The sequence below is a fragment of the Schistocerca nitens genome, chromosome 12 (genome assembly GCF_023898315.1).
Source record: "Schistocerca nitens isolate TAMUIC-IGC-003100 chromosome 12, iqSchNite1.1, whole genome shotgun sequence".
NCBI classification, from domain to species: Eukaryota; Metazoa; Arthropoda; class Insecta; order Orthoptera; family Acrididae; genus Schistocerca; species Schistocerca nitens.
This window is the reverse complement of record NC_064625.1, coordinates 100,108,633-100,128,438: the sequence shown is the minus strand read 5'-3', so window position 1 is coordinate 100,128,438 and position 19,806 is coordinate 100,108,633. Positions and strand designations below refer to the sequence as shown.

At 45.1% G+C, this 19,806-nt stretch overlaps 1 protein-coding gene across 1 annotated transcript in view; it reads right to left on the bottom strand.

Annotated features, from left to right (window-relative positions):
- The window catches only part of LOC126214933 (protogenin A-like), a 323,877-nt gene that overhangs the window by 163,614 nt on the left and 140,457 nt on the right, over positions 1 to 19,806 (bottom strand). The window contains exon 3 of the mRNA XM_049941572.1: positions 2,896 to 3,040. Within this exon, the coding sequence (XP_049797529.1) occupies positions 2,896 to 3,040 (145 nt within the window). The remainder of the gene's footprint in view (positions 1 to 2,895; positions 3,041 to 19,806) is intronic.

Genomic DNA, 19,806 nt, shown 5'->3' with positions numbered 1-19,806 from the left:
CATAACGAGACTGCCACGGCATAAGAACAAAGTGAGTGATTTGTTGCGAAACATTTTCATGCAGACATCAGTCCAGCTTACAAAGTGACATCGCACAGGATAACCACAGCATTTATGAGAAGACTGTTTAACATCTGCATGATCCTACTGTGAAATAGTTTTTGTAATGTCATATAGCCTGAATGATGAGGTACATCCTCGAATCATGTCGCTCAATAAATAAATAATACATTAGTCAACAAACCCTTTACGTAATCTTTGAGTTTAGGCTATCACACATTGTGTCATTCGGCGTATTCTCGTGAAATGGCATCAAATGACTTCTTAGATTGAGCTCCACTGAAACCGTACTTTCGACTAGTTGGCAGCCGCACCCCACGCCGCCGCCTAATCCCAAGACATGTAGCGGCACTGGAACGTACCCAATGTACACGACAAAGTCGGGCGTATACGTTCGTACTCGGATTGTTAATAAAACATTGATTTATGGATATCTTTTCAATACATACGAGGTGTGGCTAGAAAAAAACCGGACTAGTACTGGTGAAACAATAAAACGAATGCAATAAGGCTGAAAGTCGCGTGGCCTGTCACGTGACTCTCGCTCCGCCTACTGCTCGAGTTTCATCTGCCTCCTGCACTCAGTCTGCCCGTGGCGTCTGTTTTAAGTAGTTGACGTTTTGTCTGTGCGTCGGAAAATGTTGAGTGTACAGAAAGAACAGCGTGTTAACATCAAATTTTGTTTCAAACTAGGAATATCTGCAAGTGAAACGTTTGTAATGTTACAACAAGTGTACGGCGATGATTGTTTATCGCGAACACAAGTGTTTGAGTGGTTTAAACGATTTAAAGATGGCCGCGAAGACACCAGTGATGACACTCGCACTGGCAGACCATTGTCAGCAAAAACTGATGCAAACATTGAAAAAATCGGTAAACTTGTTCGACAAGATCGCCGTTTAACAATCAGAGCAGTGTCTGAGTTAACAGGAGTTGACAAGGAAAGTGTTAGGCAGATTATTCATGAAAGTTTCAACATGAACAAAGTGTGTTCAAAAATGGTTCCAAAGTGTCTCACAATTGAACAGAAGGAACGCCGAAGAATGATTTGTTCTGACATCCTGGAAAACATTGAAAGTGATCCCAACTCCTTACAAAATGTTATTACTTGCGATGAATCGTGGTTTTTTACTTACGATCCCGAAACTAAACGCCCATCGATGCATTGGAAAACTCCTGGTTCTCCACGACAAAAAAAAAAGCACGAATGTCAAAATCGAAATTCAAGGCAATGATGATTTTTTTTTTGACATCAAAGGGATTGTGCACATTGATTGGGTACCAGAGGGACAAACAGTGAATCAGCATTACTACATTAGCGTCCTGGCTACCCTACGTGAGCGAGTACGGAGAAAACGGAACGATTTGTGGAGAAAAAAGTCATGGATCCTTCACCAAGACAATGCCCCAGCTCACAGTGCGTTGTCAGTGAAGACGTTTTTGGCAAAACACAACATTCCCATCTTAGATCATCCACCCTACTCACCTGATTTGGCCCCCTGTGACTTTTTTCTTTTCCCTAAAGTCAAGTCAGCTTTGAAAGGAACTAGATTTGAGACTGTTGAAGCAGTAAAAGAAAAAGCGACGGAAGTAATGTATGGACTTATCGAAAATGATCTGCAGCATTGCTATGAACAGTGGAAAATTCGTATGGAGCGGTGTAGAGACCGAGGAGGAAAGTACATTGAAGGAGATAACATGAAATTGTAAATAATTGTAAATAAATGTTTTTTCCAGCATCAGTCCGGTTTTTTTCTAGCCGCACCTCGTAGTGCGATACATGCTTTCTAAATTGAATGTGGGGACTGCTGCTGGCTCCAGAACGTTTCTATCTTTTACGTACTGTATCAGCTGTACAGATGTAGGAGATTGTGACTAAACAGAGAAAGGCTGCTTCTTTAAAAAGCACGCTGTATACTTACTACTTCGTCAGTTGGTGAATTACCATTTTTTTAGCGATAACGCATCAAGTCAAATCACAACAACCTTTGCTGGCATTACATAGCTCGTAATTCTGAAGGATGTCGAGCTAGTTGTTCGACCTCGTAACAGTTTCTATATCATTCTTTACATAATCGCAGTCCAATTCTTTCCTAAATTCTAACCTGTTCCAATCGCTAATAAACAGCTCTCAGGAGTACACATTACACATTTTCCTAATGTATATAAGGAATTGGCTTATTCGTGCGTATCACCTCTCTTCACCCTAGGTGGCGCTGTAAGCCGGTCCATCAGAGACATAAAATTATCTTTTCAAGCAAGAACATGCCTTACTTTTCCTAAAATTATCTGTTTGTGTATCCTTTTTCCTCACCCACTGTTGAATATTCCCAGTGCATACAGATTCTCTGTACTTTAAACCTGAAGGAAAATTACACTTTAAAATAAACCTTATTACAGATTTCCCTGTGTTTTACTGTTTACATCTCGTAATTGAGCGCAGGACACCCATTTCTTCCTTGCACATGACAAAAATGGCGTGTTGTATCACTTGTTGGGCTTCTTGTTCCCTGAATGCCTCATAAATACGATATCTGTAATCACAACCCGTTTTCTAGTGATATAATTCTTTTATAACTGTGGATTGTTCATCCAGAAGTAATAAACCTATAGTTATTACTGAATATGCTTTCTGTCTCAAACCCTCTGGCGTGATGGTAAGATAACGTTTGGTATTCTGCTGATGTTTCTTCATTATGACCTATCAGCGCTGTTGGAGGGTTGAGACAGAAAACAAGGCCACAAGGCAGTACTCGAAGTACCAATGAATCTCTGCTACAGTGGATGCTTCTAGCAACGTGTGTCCAATCCGCTCTCGCGACTGCAGCCACTCACCTGCTGTTTTGAGGTAGTTGCTTCCTGTTGTGCTCCCACGCGATGGTCGCACTTGGAACTGACTGGATTTGGCACGTGAAACGCACGACTTCGCCCGCCGTCGCCGTCACGTTCTCCGGGACCGCGGAGAACTCGTGCGAGATACCTGCAACACAGGAGACCGCGCTCTGGTTGGCTGCTGCCCTTGGAGGCGTCTGCGCTGTGGCGAAATGCGAGGCCCAAACACTTTGATTCAAGAAAGTGGCGAGTTAAGGGGCTCCGAAAAGGCTCAAAATCATGAAAAGATCAATTTTTACTTTTTTGCGTTTTCTGAATCTGCAGACTATTACCTTTTAATAAATATATAATTTATTCAATTCCGAAGACTACAGCTATTTTTAAATTTTTTTTGAAATGTGTTCTACATGGGCGTGACCCACTGTGGCGCTGTTAAACTGCTGTTAAATGGTGTTATTATTAACGTCCGTGTTCATCAGGTACATTTTAGTGATGTGAGATAAAGTATGTGTTGTGGCTAACCTGTGATGGTTCAATATATATCGCTGGTGTGATTGTCGATTGTTTCATGTTTATTTACTCTGTCGTTATCTCGAAAATATTCGTAATTAATTCTGTTTCTTGAGTCTCTGTTTTGTTGAAGTATAATAATGAGTAAAAGTAAAGTTATTAGAAATCCTCTGAAGGCTTTTAAGAAAAGGAGAAATGTTGGAAAGCCAAAGGTGCAAGGTATTTAGAAATATGGGAATGAAGATAGGTTCTAACATGGTACGAGCGATGCTTGCTTTAGACAAGGAACGCCTTCGGGCTGCAGGCAGGGCTGTAAAGAGTCTAGAAATACAAGCAAGAGTAAACAGGAGGAGGAACAAGAGGAAGCTGGAGGAGGAGTTTGCAGAGGATGAAGATAATCCATCCTATCGACCTGGAATGCACTAAAAAGTTAATCCAATCTTTGTCGCTCGATTCCCAAAACTTTTATTTTCTCATACTAATTACATGTTTTCTAAGGATCTTCCAAACATACTTGTTTCAAACTTTCAGTAAATGTTACACAGTACCTTCTGCATAATTTAACACAGCCTTTTTCCAAAAAACTGTACATTTTTGAATATATAAATAAAAAATTGCAAAAAAATGTTGTGAATTTTCATTACAATTGAAAAAAAATCATCTTTAATAACTGAACTAAAATTTTGTAAAATCCCTGGGTTAAGTTGTAGCCCATATTCCAATAAATAATCTGTAAAAAGTTCAACTTCCTACCTCAAATACTTTGTGAGGAAAGATGTAATTTATAAGCGTTATTTTAACATTGCAAGTATAGGGCGTTCCGGAGCCCCTTAAGCCGAATTCCAGTAATATACTAATAAATAAATACAAACAACGCACCACGATGGAATTATCCGACTGGGACGGAAATACGTGGATGTGGTGTGCATGCACAGGCAAATGATTAAAATTTCAGAAATTTCGATGATTTATTCAATAGAAGGAGCTTCACAAATTGGAAAAGCCAATAACGCGTTTGTCCATCTCTGGCCTTTGTGCAAGCAGTTATGTGGCTTGCCATCGATTGATGGAGTAGTTGGATGTCCTGAGGTACATCGTGCCAAATTCTGTCCAGTTAGCGCGTTACATCGTCAACATACCGAGCTGGCTGCAGGGCCTTGACCATAATCCTCCACTCCAAACATTCTCATTTGGAGAGGGAGCGACTTGTAGAGAAATTGCGCGCTTACGAAATATCGTCTCAGTTATGTGGATTCGTGATTTCCTGTAAGAGGGGTCACAGTTCGTAGTAACAGACAGACAGTCATCGAGTGAAAGAGAAGCGATTTCTGGCGTTCCCCAAGGTAGTATTATAGGCCCTCTGCTGTTCCTTATCTATATGAACGATTTAGGAGATAATTTCAGCAGCCGTCTTCGGTTATTTGCAGGTGATGCTGACGTTTATCGACCAGTAGTCATCAGAAGATTAAAACAAACTGCAAAAGATTTAGAAAAGAAATCAGTATGGTGCAAAAATAGGCTATTGACCCTAAATAACGAAAAGTGTGGGTCAACCACATGAATCCGTTGAACTTCGATTACATGATAAGCCAGTCAAATCCAAAAGCCGCAAATTCAACTTAAAACCTAAGCATTACCATTACGAACAACTTAAATTGGGAAGAACATTTAGAAAATGTTGTGAGGAAGGCTAACCAAAGACTGCGTCTTAATGTCAAGAGACTCACAAAATGTAACAGATGTACTAAGGAGACTGCCTACACTACACTTGTCCAGCGTCTTTTAGAATACTGCTGCTCGGTGTCGGTGCTTTACGAGATAGGACTGACGGAGTACCTCGAGAACGTTCAAAGAAGGGCAGCACGTTTTGTATTATCGTGAAATACGGGAAAGTGTGTCAATGACATGATACAGGATTTGGGGTGGCCATCAGTAAAACCAAGGCGTTTTTCGCTGCGGCGGAATCTTCTCACGAAATTTCCATCACCAACTTCCTCCTCCGAATGCGAAAATATTTTGTTGATGCCGACCTACATAGGGAAAAACGATCATCATAATAAAATACGGGAAACCAGAGCTCACACGGAAAGACATAGGTGTTCGTTTTTTTCCCCTTTTTTACCCTTGGAATAATACACAATTAGTGTGAAGGGGGTTGGTGAACCCTCTGCCAGGCAAGATATCTACATCTACATGGATACTCTGCAAATCACATGTAAGTCCCTGGCAGAGGGTTCATCGAATCACCTTCACAATTCTCTATTATTCCAATGTCGTATGGCGCGCGGAAAGAATGAAGACCTATATTTTTCCTTACGAGGTCTGATTTCCCTTATTTTATCTTGGTGGTCGTTCCACCCTAAGTAGGTCGGTGTCAAAAAAATATTTTCGCATTCGGAAGAGAAAGTTGGTGATTCGAATTTCGTGAGAAGATTCCGTCACAACGAAAACAGCCTTTCTTTTAATGATGTCCTGCCCAAATCCTGTATCACTTCTGTGACACTCTCTCCCATATTTCGCGATAGTACAAAACCTACTGTCTTTCTTTCAACTTTTTCGATGTTCCGGTACTCCGTCAGTCCTATCTTGTAAGGATCCCACACCGCGCAGCAGTATTCTAAAATAGGCCGGAGAAGCGTAGGGTACGCAGTCTCCTAGTAGGTCTGTTAATTTTCTAAGTGTCCTGCGAATAAAACGCAGTCTTTGGTTAGCCTTCCCCCCCCCCCCCCCATTTCTATGGGTTTCTTCCAATTTAAGTTGTTAGTTATTGTAATACCTAGGTATTTAGTTGAATTTGCAGCTTTTAGATTACACTGATTTATCGTGTAACCGAATTTTAGCGAGTTCCTTTTAGCACTCATGTGGATAACCTCACACTTTTCGTTATTTAGGGTCACCTGCCACTTTTCGCACCATTCAGATATCTTTTCTAAATCATTTTGCAGTTTGTTTTGGTCTTCTGATTACTTTATTAGTCGATAAACGACAGCTTCATCAGCAAACAACCGGAGACGGCTGCTCAGATTGTCTCCTAAATCGTTTATATAGATAAGGAACAGCAAAGGGCCTATAACACTACCATGGGGAACGCCAGAAATCACTTCCGGTTTACTCGATGACTTTCCGCCAATTACTACGAACTATGACTTGTCTGACAGGAAATCACAGATCCAGTCACATAGCTCAGACGATATTCCATAAGCACGCAATTTCACTACGAGCCGCTTGTGTGGTACAGTGCCAGAAGCCTTCCGGAAATCCAGGAATACGGAATCGATCTCAAATCCCTTGTCAATAGCACTCAGCACTTCATGTGAATAAAGAGCTAGTTGGGTTACGAAACATCGTACCTGTGAAACACATGTTGACTGTGTGTCAATAGACCTTTTTCTTCGAGGTAATTCATCATGTTTGAACACAATATATGTTCCATAATCCTGCTGCATATCGACGTTAACTATATGGACCTGTAATTTAGTGGATTACTCCTACTACCTTTCTTGAATATTGGTGTGACCTGTGCAACTTTCCAGTCTTTGGGTACGAATCTTTTGTCGAGCGAACGGTTGTATATGATTGTGAAGTATGGAGCTAATGCATCAGCATACTCCGAAAGGAACCTAATTGTTAAACAGTCTGGACCAGAAGACTTTCTTTTATTAAGTGATTAAGTTGCTTCACTACTCCGAGGATATTTACTTCTACGTTACTCATGTTGGCAGTTAGTCTCGATTTGAATTCTGGAATATTTACTTCGTCTTCTTATTAACCAGATACCGCTCTTTGCGACTTTTTCTATTTCCAAGAGTCAAAACGGTGGTAAGGGGACACCATTTTCAAACAACACAAGTTGCCCAAAAAGCTGTGACGAGGGTCTTGGAGGATATTACAGAAGATGAGTTTCAGAAATGCTACCATCAATGGCAGAAGCGCTGAAAAAAGTGCGTGCAATCAGAAGGGTACTACGTTGAAGGAGACAACACTAAACTTGACTAAACGGTAAGCAACTGTTTTTTTCACATGAGTCTCATTACTTCAGTGTTGCACCTCGTATAATGACCGTTGATTCTGCACAACTTTCTATTAGCAGCCGAAAGGAAGAGGCTTTCGAATGGGATCCGCAAACTTGGTGACAAGGCGACGAGTCAACCAAATCCTACACTGGAAAACACGTCTGGTGTATCACACGCGGCATTAGTGACATATGATAGGAATCCCTTACCGACGCACCTAATTTGTACTACTGGTAAGTGAATGAGATATGCCTCCTTCCCGATATAGGTGTTCGTAAGAATGTGAATGTGATCATTCCAAGGAAATTATGAAACCTAAATAGTTTGTCATATAAGCTGCAACAAATGAACGCAATAGCTTCACAATCACACAGTTTCTCTGTGCTCTGTCACAACATATGTTTTTAACGTTTTTGAAGTTGCGTACCGTTTTGGAAGTCTTGACACCTGAATTCCTTTGTTGTAACATAGTTCACACCCGTTTATTTGGTCTTTTCATTTGTGTGAGACGTCTACGTGGTATCCCGGCTGCTCTCACTATCCATCACGTTTACTTGCGACGATAACGTATTCTTACCACATGACTCCATGTCAATGACCAATGTATAGTGACAACTGCCAAGACTTTGCAAAAACAGATTTAATGTCTGATAGGATAGCCGCAATCAGTGATTTTACAATGTTAATTATAATCCGTCTTGATTGCAAAATGTTTATTCATATGGCTGGTTTCGGTTCATCTAGAACCATCTTCAGATCTGATATGAATAAAACTGCCAAGACTATAGAAAGACAACAAACATTTCAATGACCGGACGGAAGGTTCATAATGTTGAGAAAAAAATAAATGACACGAGGAAGCTTCGAACACGGGTCGCCCACTTTTTCGTGTCTTCATGCTTTATCTGTGTTTATTCTTTGACGGGGTATCCACTCGGATATCTTACCATTAAATCTGGGGAGGGGGGGGGGGAGGAAGGAGGAGGGGGTCTGCGATGGGTGGTTTTCCTTCAAAATTGTTCAAATGGCTCTGAGCACTATGGGACTCAACGTCTGAGGTCATCAGTCCCCTAGACTTAGAACTACTTAAACCTAACTAACCTAAGGACATCACACACATCCAAGCCCGAAGCAGGATTCGAACCTTGCGACTGTAGCAGCAGCGCGGTACCGGACTGAAGCGCCTAGTTTCCCTTGTCAACATCAGCGTTCTCCTGAAGATGGCGAACTGTTATATCGCCGAAATATTGAATCTATTTGATTTTAGGATTGGATTGGATTGATTTAGGAGAGGGGGGGAGGGGGGGAGACCAAACAGAGGGGTCATCGGTCTCATTGGCTTAGGGCAGGAGAGGGAAGGATGTCGGCCGTGACCTGTCAAAGGAACCATCCCGGCATTTGCTTGAAGCGATTTAGAGAAATCACGGAAAACCTACACTACTGGCCATTAAAATTGCTACACCACGAAGATGACGTGCTACAGACGAGAAATTTGACAGGAAGAAGATGCTGTGATGTACAAATGATTAGATTTTCAGAGCATTCACACAAGGTTGGCGCCGGTGGCGACACCTACAACGTGCTGACATGAGGAAAGTTTCCACTAGATTTCTCATACACAAACAGCAATTGACCGGCGTTGCCTGGTGAAACGTTGTTGAGATGCCTCGTGTAAGGAGGAGAAATGCGTACTATCACGTTTCCGGCTTTGATGAAGGTCGGATTGTAGCCTATCGCGATTACGGTTTATCGTATCGCGGCATTCCTGCTCGCGTTGGTCGAGATCCAATGACTGTTAAGCAGAATATGGAATCAGTGGGTTCAGAAGGGTAATACGGAACGCCCTGCTGGATCCCAACGGCCTCGTATCACTCGATATGACAGGCATCTTATCCGCATGGCTGTAACGGATCGTGCAGCCACGTCTCGATCCCTGCGTCAACAGATGGGGACGTTTGCAAGACAACAACCATCTGCACGGACGCGCTGCATCAGACAGGAGCGCCTGCGATGGTGTACTCATAACGACGAACCTGGGTGCACGAATGGCAAAACGTCATTTTTTCGGATGAATCCAGATTCTGTTTACAGTATCATGATGGTCGCATCCGTGTTTGGCGTCATCGCGGTGAACGCACATTGGAAGCGTGTATTCGTCATCGCCATATTTGCGTATCCCCGGCGTGATGGTATGGGGTGCCATTGGTTACACGTCTCAGTCACCTCTTCTTCGCATTGACGGCGCTTTGAACAGTGGACGTTACATTTCACATCTGTTACGACCCGTGGCTCGACCCTTCATTCGATCGCTGCGAAACCCTTCATTTCAGCAGGATAATGCACGACCGCATGTTGCAGGTCCTGTACGGGCCTTCCTGGGTACAGAAAATGTTCGACTGCTGCCCTGGCCAGCACATTCTCCAGATCTCTCACCAACTGAAAACGTCTGGTCAATGGTGGCCGACCAACTGGCTCCTCAGAATACGCCAGTTACTACTGTTGATGAACTGTGGTATAGTGTTGAAGCTGCATGGGCAGCTGTACCTATACACTCCATCCAAGCTCTGTTTGACTCAATGCCCAGGCGTAACAAGGCCGTTATTACGGCAAGAGGTGGTTGTTCTGGGTACTGATTTCTCAGGATCTATGCAGCCAAATTGCGTGAAAATGTAATCACATGTCAGTTCTAGTATAATATATTTGTCCAATGAATACCCGTTTATCATCTGCATTTCTTCTAGGTGAAGCAATTTTAATGGCCAGTGTGTAAATCAGGAAGGCCGGACGCGGGATTGTACCGTCGACCTCCCAAATGCGAGTCCAGTGTGCCTACCACTGCGCCACCTCGCTGGGTTTGATTCTCGGATCGCGCCGCAAACCCGAAGAGACTTTCAAGACAATACATATTACTTTTTATTTTTTTACTGGTTTCTTCTTTCGAAGTATTTAAATTTTTAATTTAAGTTTGAAACCTCCCCATAAAAATTATAAATAATAATAATAATAATGATGAATGTGATTCTAATTTAGTGTAACCTCCCCACAAAAAATTTTATAATTATAATAAATATTTGGTTAATGATTCTAATTTTTGTGTGACCTCAGAACAAAACTGGTTCCCATTTAATGTACCCGCAAAATTCTTTTCTGATTTAATGTAAGCACGAAACAGAAAAATTCTTAAACCTCGTAATAAAAAATAAATTCAGTAACCTGGTAAAATTTGGACGACAGCAGTGCTGCGTCGAGGCCCTGTAAGATCATTCTGAATACAAAGCAAAGATTCTTACCTCAATAAAAACGGCGAATATATCTGCTCTTACTTAACATTTTTCCGGCACAGCTCCGTGCAATGCTGGCCTATACATTTGTGATTTGTGAAAGGAAGCAACTGATTTTTTTGAAATGAATGCTTTTTTAAAAGAATTATTTTATATTACAAAAATTATTATGACATTTTTTTAAAACATTTGGATGACAGTTCAGATACATTACTAGATATGCGCGAGGCTGCTTCTTTACCTTATACAATAATACTCAGGCTCCGGACTCCCGACAAGCGCAGACAACCTCAGACTAGCGACTACCAACAACTAACTGCTACAGTTACGCAGTTCGTACTGCAGTCAACACTGCTCTCTGGTCAGCGATTCTCATATCGCAGGCAGCGCATACCTCTTACAAGTTTTATAACTGTATTATCAGATAAGGTTAGTAGTGGTAAATGTGTAACAAGCCATTCCGAAGCAGGGGTGCATATTTCCGCGGGGAAATGGGCGAACGATTTCGGCTACGTGAGCGACAAGGGAAGCGTTGAGTCTGGGACGGGGAGCGTCGGACAGCGCGAGAGGCGTTCATAGACCGGATCAAAGGCGCCCTCAAGGCGTCTGTCTCCGAGGGTAATTTTCCAATCGTCGCCCTGGCGAGGTGTGTGCGTGTCTGCGCTCGGCTGCAGTCAGCCTCGCCATGGAACACTACAGCTCCGCCGTGTACCATTACTCTCAGTCTACAGCTCAGTCCCTCCCTCATCTGTGCTGAAACATAACATCTCAGGCAGAATGACGTGGGTTCCTCACACGTGATTCCAAAGAATCCCACCTCGCACTTCCCTCACATCACATCCCGAAAGTCAAGCAGATATAGCATTTATCGACTTCCGAAAAGCATTCGACTCGGTACCACACCTACGTTTATTAGCAAAAGTACGATCATATGGGGTATCAGATAAAATCATTTACCTCGAATATGTGTTGACTATGTGTCAACAGATATTTTTCCTCGAGGTAATTCGTAATGTTCCAAAACAGTTTATGATGCAAAATGCAATATGGTACATACAGGGTGTTTCAAAAATGACCGGTATATTTGAAACGGCAATAAAAACTAAACGAGCAGCGATAGAAATACACCGTTTGTTGCAATATGCTTGGGACATTTTCAGGCGGACAAACTTTCGAAATTACAGTAGTTACAATTTTCAACAACAGATGGCGCTGCAAGTGATGTGAAAGATACAGAAGACAACGCAGTCTGTGGGTGCGCCATTCTGTACGTCGTCTTTCTGCTGTAAGCGTGTGCTGTTCACAACGTGCAAGTGTGCTGTAGACAACATGGTTTATTCCTTAGAACAGAGGATTTTTCTGGTGTTGGAATTCCACCACCTAGAACACAGTGTTGTTGCAACAAGACGAAGTTTTCAACGGAGGTTTAATGTAACCAAAGGACCGAAAAGCGATACAATAAAGGATCTGTTTGAAAAATTTCAACGGACTGGGAACGTGACGGATGAACGTGCTGGAAAGGTAGGGCGACCGCGTACGGCAACCACAGAGGGCAACGCGCAGCTAGTGCAGCAGGTGATCCAACAGCGGCCTCGGGTTTCCGTTCGCCGTGTTGCAGCTGCGGTCCAAATGACGCCAACGTCCACGTATCGTCTCGTGCGCCAGAGTTTACACCTCTATCCATACAAAATTCAAACGCGGCAACCCCTCAGCGCCGCTACCATTGCTGCACGAGAGACATTCGCTAACGATATAGTGCACAGGATTGATGACGGCGATATGCATGTGGGCAGCATTTGGTTTACTGACGAAGCTTATTTTTACCTGGACGGCTTCGTCAATAAACAGAACTGGCGCATATGGGGAACCGAAAAGCCCCATGTTGCAGTCCCATCGTCCCTGCATCCTCAAAAAGTACTGGTCTGGGCCGCCATTTCTTCCAAAGGAATCATTGGCCCATTTTTCAGATCCGAAACGATTACTGCATCACGCTATCTGGACATTCTTCGTGAATTTGTGGCGGTACAAACTGCCTTAGACGACACTGCGAACACCTCGTGGTTTATGCAAGATGGTGCCCGGCCACATCGCACGGCCGACGTCTTTAATTTCCTGAATGAATATTTCGATGATCGTGTGATTGCTTTGGGCTATCCGAAACATACAGGAGGCGGCGTGGATTGGCCTCCCTATTCGCCAGACATGAACCCCTGTGACTTCTTTCTGTGGGGACACTTGAAAGACCAGGTGTACCGCCAGAATCCAGAAACAATTGAACAGCTGAAGCAGTACATCTCATCTGCATGTGAAGCCATTCCGCCAGACACGTTGTCAAAGGTTTCGGGTAATTTCATTCAGAGACTACGCCATATTATTGCTACGCATGGTGAATATGTAGAAAATATCGTACTATAGAGTTTCCCAGACCGCAGCGCCATCTGTTGTTGAAAATTGTAACTACTGTAATTTCGAAAGTTTGTCCGCCTGAAAATGTCCCAAGCATATTGCAACAAACGGTGTATTTCTATCGCTGCTCGTTTAGTTTTTATTGCCGTTTCAAATATACCGGTCATTTTTGAAACACCCTGTAAATAAATATATGCTACATAAACGGGAAAGATTTTTAGCGAAACTTTCCGAAAGTTTTTGACCCATTTACTTCCAACTTTTACACGATAGTCTAAAAAACGTCCAGACGAAAAGAGGCTACACACTTGTGAAATACGAGAGTGAGTCAAATGAAATACTTAAATTTGTAATCACAAATCGAAATTTCACGCCGTTATCCTGTAAGTTGGTAAGCGTGCTACAAACAACGTGCAGAATGGCCTGTAGGTGGCAGCATAGTGCAGATGCACACATACCGTCGCAGAATCAGTATAAAGATGGCCGCCCCACTTGCGACTTGCACCAGGGAAGAACAGCGTTCTGTTATTCGGTTTTTGCGTAGTGAAAGTGTGAAACCTACTGAAATTCATCGACGAACGAAGGTTCAGTACGGTGATGCAAGTCTACGAATGGAGTAGAAAGTTCGCAAATGGTGTGACTTCAGTGAAAGATGCTCCTCGTCCAGGTCAGGCACAACGAGTTGTGACTCCACAGAACATTGCAGCAGTTGAAGACATAGTGAAGGAGAACCGCCGAGTGACACTGAATGACATTGCAGCATGTTTACACATTAGTCATGGGTCAGCACACCACATTGTGCACGATGAGAGAACGACTTGTCGACGCTTATGAAGAACCTCTTCGGCGCTTTGAGCGAGAAGGTGATGGCTTCCTTGCAAGAATCGTTACTGGGGACGAAACCTGTGTTCACTACCACCAAACGGAAACGAAGAGAGCGAGCGAGGAATGGCGCCATTCCTCATCACCAAAACCAAAGCAGTTTCGAACAGAACCATCAGCAGGGAAGGTTATGCTGACTCCCTTTTGGGACGAAAAAGGCGTCATTTTGGAGCATTACATGCCTGGTTGGACCACTGTCACCAGTGCATCATACACAGATCTCCTACAAAAATTATCTGCGGCCTGCAATCAAATTAAAACGACGTGGATTGCCGTCAGCAGGTGTCCTTTTGCAACATGACAATGCAAGGCCCCACACTCCACGTACAACAGTTGCAACAATTACAGACCGGCATTTTGAGTGTCTTGTTGCGCAATGGGAGGAAAGAAGTTCCGTTCTGATGAAGAGGTACGCCACGCGGTGCACGAGTGGTTGCGCGGACTACCAAAAGAATGTTTTTTCTAAAGGAATTTATGCACTTTGTAAGCGCTGGAGGACTTGCATTTCGCGTGGGGCAGATTATGTTGGAAAGTGATACACCTTTGTACCACTTCTGCACAATAAATAATATTTAAAAAAAATATTTAAGGTTTTCATTTGACTCACCCTCGTATATACTGCATATAAATATTTATGTAATATATAACAAGGAAACGCTGTTACCAAAAATCTCGAAAAGATCTTTACCTATTTACTTTAACTTCTCGAAAGATACTCTTCATAAAATTCGGACGGCTACAGACTATATACACTCCTGGAAATGGAAAAAAGAACACATTGACACCGGTGTGTCAGACCCACCATACTTGCTCCGGACACTGCGAGAGGGCTGTACAAGCAATGATCACACGCACGGCACAGCGGACACACCAGGAACCGCGGTGTTGGCCGTCGAATGGCGCTAGCTGCGCAGCATTTGTGCACCGCCGCCGTCAGTGTCAGCCAGTTTGCCGTGGCATACGGAGCTCCATCGCAGTCTTTAACACTGGCAGCATGCCGCGACAGCGTGGACGCGAACCGTATGTGCAGTTGACGGACTTTGAGCGAGGGCGTATAGTGGGCATGCGGGAGGCCGGGTGGACGTACCGCCGAATTGCTCAACACGTGGGGCGTGAGGTCTCCACAGTACATCGATGTTGTCGCCAGTGGTCGGCGGAAGGTGCACGTGCCCGTCGACCCGGGACCGGACCGCAGCGACGCACGGATGCACGCCAAGACCGTAGGATCCTACGCAGTGCCGTAGGGGACCGCACCGCCACTTCCCAGCAAATTAGGGACACTGTTGCTCCTGGGGTATCGGCGAGGACCATTCGCAACCGTCTCCATGAAGCTGGGCTACGGTCCCGCACACCGTTAGGCCGTCTTCCGCTCACGCCCCAACATCGTGCAGCCCGCCTCCAGTGGTGTCGCGACAGGCGTGAATGGAGGGACGAATGGAGACGTGTCGTCTTCAGCGATGAGAGTCGCTTCTGCCTTGGTGCCAATGATGGTCGTATGCGTGTTTGGCGCCGTGCAGGTGAGCGCCACAATCAGGACTGCATACGACCGAGGCACACAGGGCCAACACCCGGCATCACGGTGTGGGGAGCGATCTCCTACACTGGCCGTACACCACTGGTGATCGTCGAGGGGACACTGAATAGTGCACGGTACATCCAAATCGACGTCGAACCCATCGTTCTACCATTCCTAGACCGGCAAGGGAACTTGCTGTTCCAACAGGACAATGCACGTCCGCATGTATCCCGTGCCACCCAACGTGCTCTAGAAGGTGTAAGTCAACTACCCTGGCCAGCAAGATCTCCGGATCTGTCCCCCATTGAGCATGTTTGGGACTGGATGAAGCGTCGTCTCACGCGGTCTGCATGTCCAGCACGAACGCTGGTCCAACTGAGGCGCCAGGTGGAAATGACATGGCAAGCCGTTCCACAGGACTACATCCAGCATCTCTACGATCGTCTCCATGGGAGAATAGCAGCCTGCATTGCTGCGAAAGGTGGATATACACTGTACTAGTGCCGACATTGTGCATGCTCTGTTGCCTGTGTCTATGTGCCTGTGGTTCTGTCAGTGTGATCATGTGATGTATCTGACCCCAGGAATGTGTCAATAAAGTTTCCCCTTCCTGGGACAATGAATTCACGGTGTTCTTATTTCAATTTCCAGGAGTGTATGTGCTGACAGTTATGGGACTATATGAAATAAAAGCGCCATAAGTTCTGAACGGTTTACGTTAGGACGTTCACACTGGCGGGGGAATGATGGGAATTAGTATGCGCCTGTGTGATTTGGATTAGCGACGAAGCCTACTTTCATTTGGGTGAGTTCGTCAATAAGCAAACCTGGCGCGTTGGGGGACTGTGAATTAACGGGTGACTGTGTGGTGTGCAGTGTCCTGTCACGGAATAATCGGTGTCATATTCCATGATGGCACGGTGCCTACCGAACGGTACGTGAAGGTTTTGGAGGATTATTTCGTCTCCATTATCCAAAGTGACCCTAATTTCGATAAGATATGGTTCACGCTAGACGGAGCTCGACCCCATCGAAGCAGGAGTGAGTTTGATGTCCTGGAGGAGCACTTTGGGGACCGAAACCTGCCTCTGGGTGACCCACTCACACAGGCCACCATTGGTCACCTTGGTCTCCGCATCTGAACACATGCGACTCACTTTTGGGGCTATATTAAAGACAATGTGTACAGATGAAAACAGCCATTCAGGAGGTCACAGACACTTCGGCGGGTCATGCAGAATATCGCTATTCGTCTGCGCCACATAGCCAAATGACAGCAGGTATATCGAACACGTCATAACATGAATCTGAAATCTGTAGTGATGTTTGCATGTCGAATAGAGCGTGTGCATGCCGTAGTTTGTAACCACACTGAAGCGCCAAAGAAACTGGTATAGGCATGCGTATTCAAATACAGAGATATGTAAACAGGCAGAAGACGGCGCTGCGATCGGCAACGCTTATATAACACTACAAGTGTCTAGCGCAGTTGTTAGATCGGTTACTGCTCCTGCAAAGGCAGGTTATCACGATTATAATGAGTTTGAACGTGGTGTTACAGTCGGCCCACGAGCGATGCGACAAAGCATCGAGGTAGCGATGAAGTGGCGATTTTCCCGTACGACCATTTCACGAGTGAGCCGTGAATATCAGGAATCCGGTAAAACATCTATCTCAGACATCGCTGCGGCCGGAAAAAGATCCTGCAAGAACGGGTCCGACTGAAGACAATCGTTAAACGTGACAGAAGTGCAACCCTTCCGCAAATTGTTGCAGATTTCAATGCTGCCGAACAATTCAACGAAACATCGTCTGTATGGACTTTCGGAGCCGCACCCGTATACCCTCGATGACTGCAAGACACAAAGCTTTAAGCCTCGCCTGGGCCCGCCAACACCGACAATGGACTGTTGATGACTGGAAACATGTTGCCTGGACGGACGAGTCTCGTTTCACATTGTATCCAACGGATGGACGTGTACGAGTATGGAGATAACCGCGTGAATCCATGAACCCTACATTTCAGCAGGGGACTGTAATGGTGTGGGGCGTGTGCAGTTGGAGTGATATGGTACTCGTGATACGTCTAGATACGATTCTGACAGGTGACATGTAAGTAAACATCCTGTCTGATCATCTGGATCCATTCATGTCCACTGCGCATTCCGACGGACTTGGGCAATTCCAGCAGGACAATGAGACACCCTACACGTCCATAATTGCTTCAGAGAGCCTCCAGGTACACTCTTCTGAGTTTCAGCACTTCCGCTGGTCACCAGACTCCCCAGTCATGAACATTTTTGAGCATATCTGGGATGCCTTGCAACGTGATGTTGAGAAGAGATCTCCACCCCCTCGTACTCTTACGGATTTATGGACAGCCCTGCAGGATTCATGATGTCAGTTCCCTCCAATCCTACTTCAGACATCAGTCAACACGTTGCGGCACTTGTGTTAGATAAGCAGCAGCCAGCAGCAAGTCGCACTCTTAGCTCATTTATTTGTTACATAGTTTTTCTTAATTTCTTTGCGTGTTTTTGGGCACTTGCATAGTTTAATTCACAAATTTCGGGCGTATTAGAATTGCAGCATCGCGTTTTAGTACCCGTATAGTATAAATTCGCGTAGTCGTCCGTCGTCTGTTTGCTTTGAACGGCTTGTGAGATAAAAGGGAGGGGGGGAAAAATTGTTAGGGGTGGATAGGAACTGCGCCTGTTGTGTACGGATTCAGGAGGAATTGGCCACTGTCAGTTAACAGCTGGAAGCTGTGTTGGCCGTGGTCGACAGGCTCCTCCAGGTTGTTGCCCTGGGCCGCGGTGACATTGGGACATCCGAGGCGAGCGCTTTGGCGCCTCTGGAAGCTGTAGCATCGCCTGGGATCTCCGATGCCACTGCGCCCTCGGATTCGGACGTCCCTGCCGGTCGACACTTGCCTGACGGTGATTGGCGAACCGTGGTGGGGTCGCGAATCCCTGGGCGAAAGTTCGTGCTGGCCGCAAGGCTGTACCCTTACGTCTCTGTAACAGGTTTGAGATACTGCCCACTGCTGAAAGTACTCCTGAGACAGGGCGGCCTCGCCTGTTGCGGCAGGGGCCGGTCCTCCTGAGAAGTCCCGACAAGCACAGAGGGACATTGGGAGCTCCAATGTTAGTCAGGTGATGGAGCCCCTTAGGGATATGGCAGCTAAGGACGGGAAGAAAGCCAATGTGCACTCCGTGTACACACCGTGGGGAGTCATCCAAGATGTGGAAAGGGTCCTTCCGGATACCATGGAGGGGAGAGGGTGCAGCCAACTGCAGGTGGTGGCCCATGTCGGCACTAATGACGTAGTCGCTATGGATCGGAAGAGATTCTCTCTGGTTTCCGGCGGCTATGTGAGTTGATGAAGACTGCCAGTCTTGCCAGCGAGATGAAGGCACAACTCACCATCTGTAGCATCGTCGACAAGACCGATTGCGGACCTTTCGTACAGAGCCGAGTGGAGGGTCTGAATCAGAGGCTCAGACGGTTCTGCGACCGTGTAGGCTGCAGATTCCTCGACTTGCGGCATAGGGTGGAGGGGTTTCGGGTTCCGCTAAATGGGTCAGGTGTCCACTACAGACAGGAGGCGGTTGCACGGGTAGCAGAGGCTGCGTGGCGTGGACTGGGTGGTTTTTTTAGGTTAGACAGTCTCGGGAAAGATCAAAAAGGGCTCCAGTCTCAAAGGGTATAGGGCAAAGAAACGACAGTCGGTATTGTAGTTGTAAATTGTCGTAGCTGTGTTGGAAAAGTACCAAGCTTCAAGCGCTGGTAGGAAGCACAGAAGCTGTAATCGTCATAGGAACAGAAAGCTGGCTAACGCGGGAGATAAATTCTGCCGAAATTTTTACAGAGGCGCAAACCGTGTTCAGAAACGACAGATTAAAAAAAGTAGGTGGTGGTGTCTGTCTGTCTGTTGGTAGTAGTTTATTTTGCAGTGAAGTTGAAATAGATAGTTCCTGCGAATTACAATGGGTAGAGGTTATACTCAACAGCCGTACCAAAATAATAATTGGCTCCTTCTACCGACCCCCCGACTCAGATGATATAATAGCTGAACGCTTCAAAGAAAACTTGAATCTCAGTACAAATAAGTACCCCACTCACACAGTTATAATTGGTGGAAACTTCAATCTACCCTCGATTTGTTGGCAAAAATACATGTTTAAGCCGGTGGGGGTGGGAGCGAAGTTGAGACCTTTCTGAGACCGGTCGCAGAAATTGTTAGTGCTGTTGAACAGGTTGCAGCTCGACTTCCGCCTGAATCAGCTGAGGAAATACGTCGTGA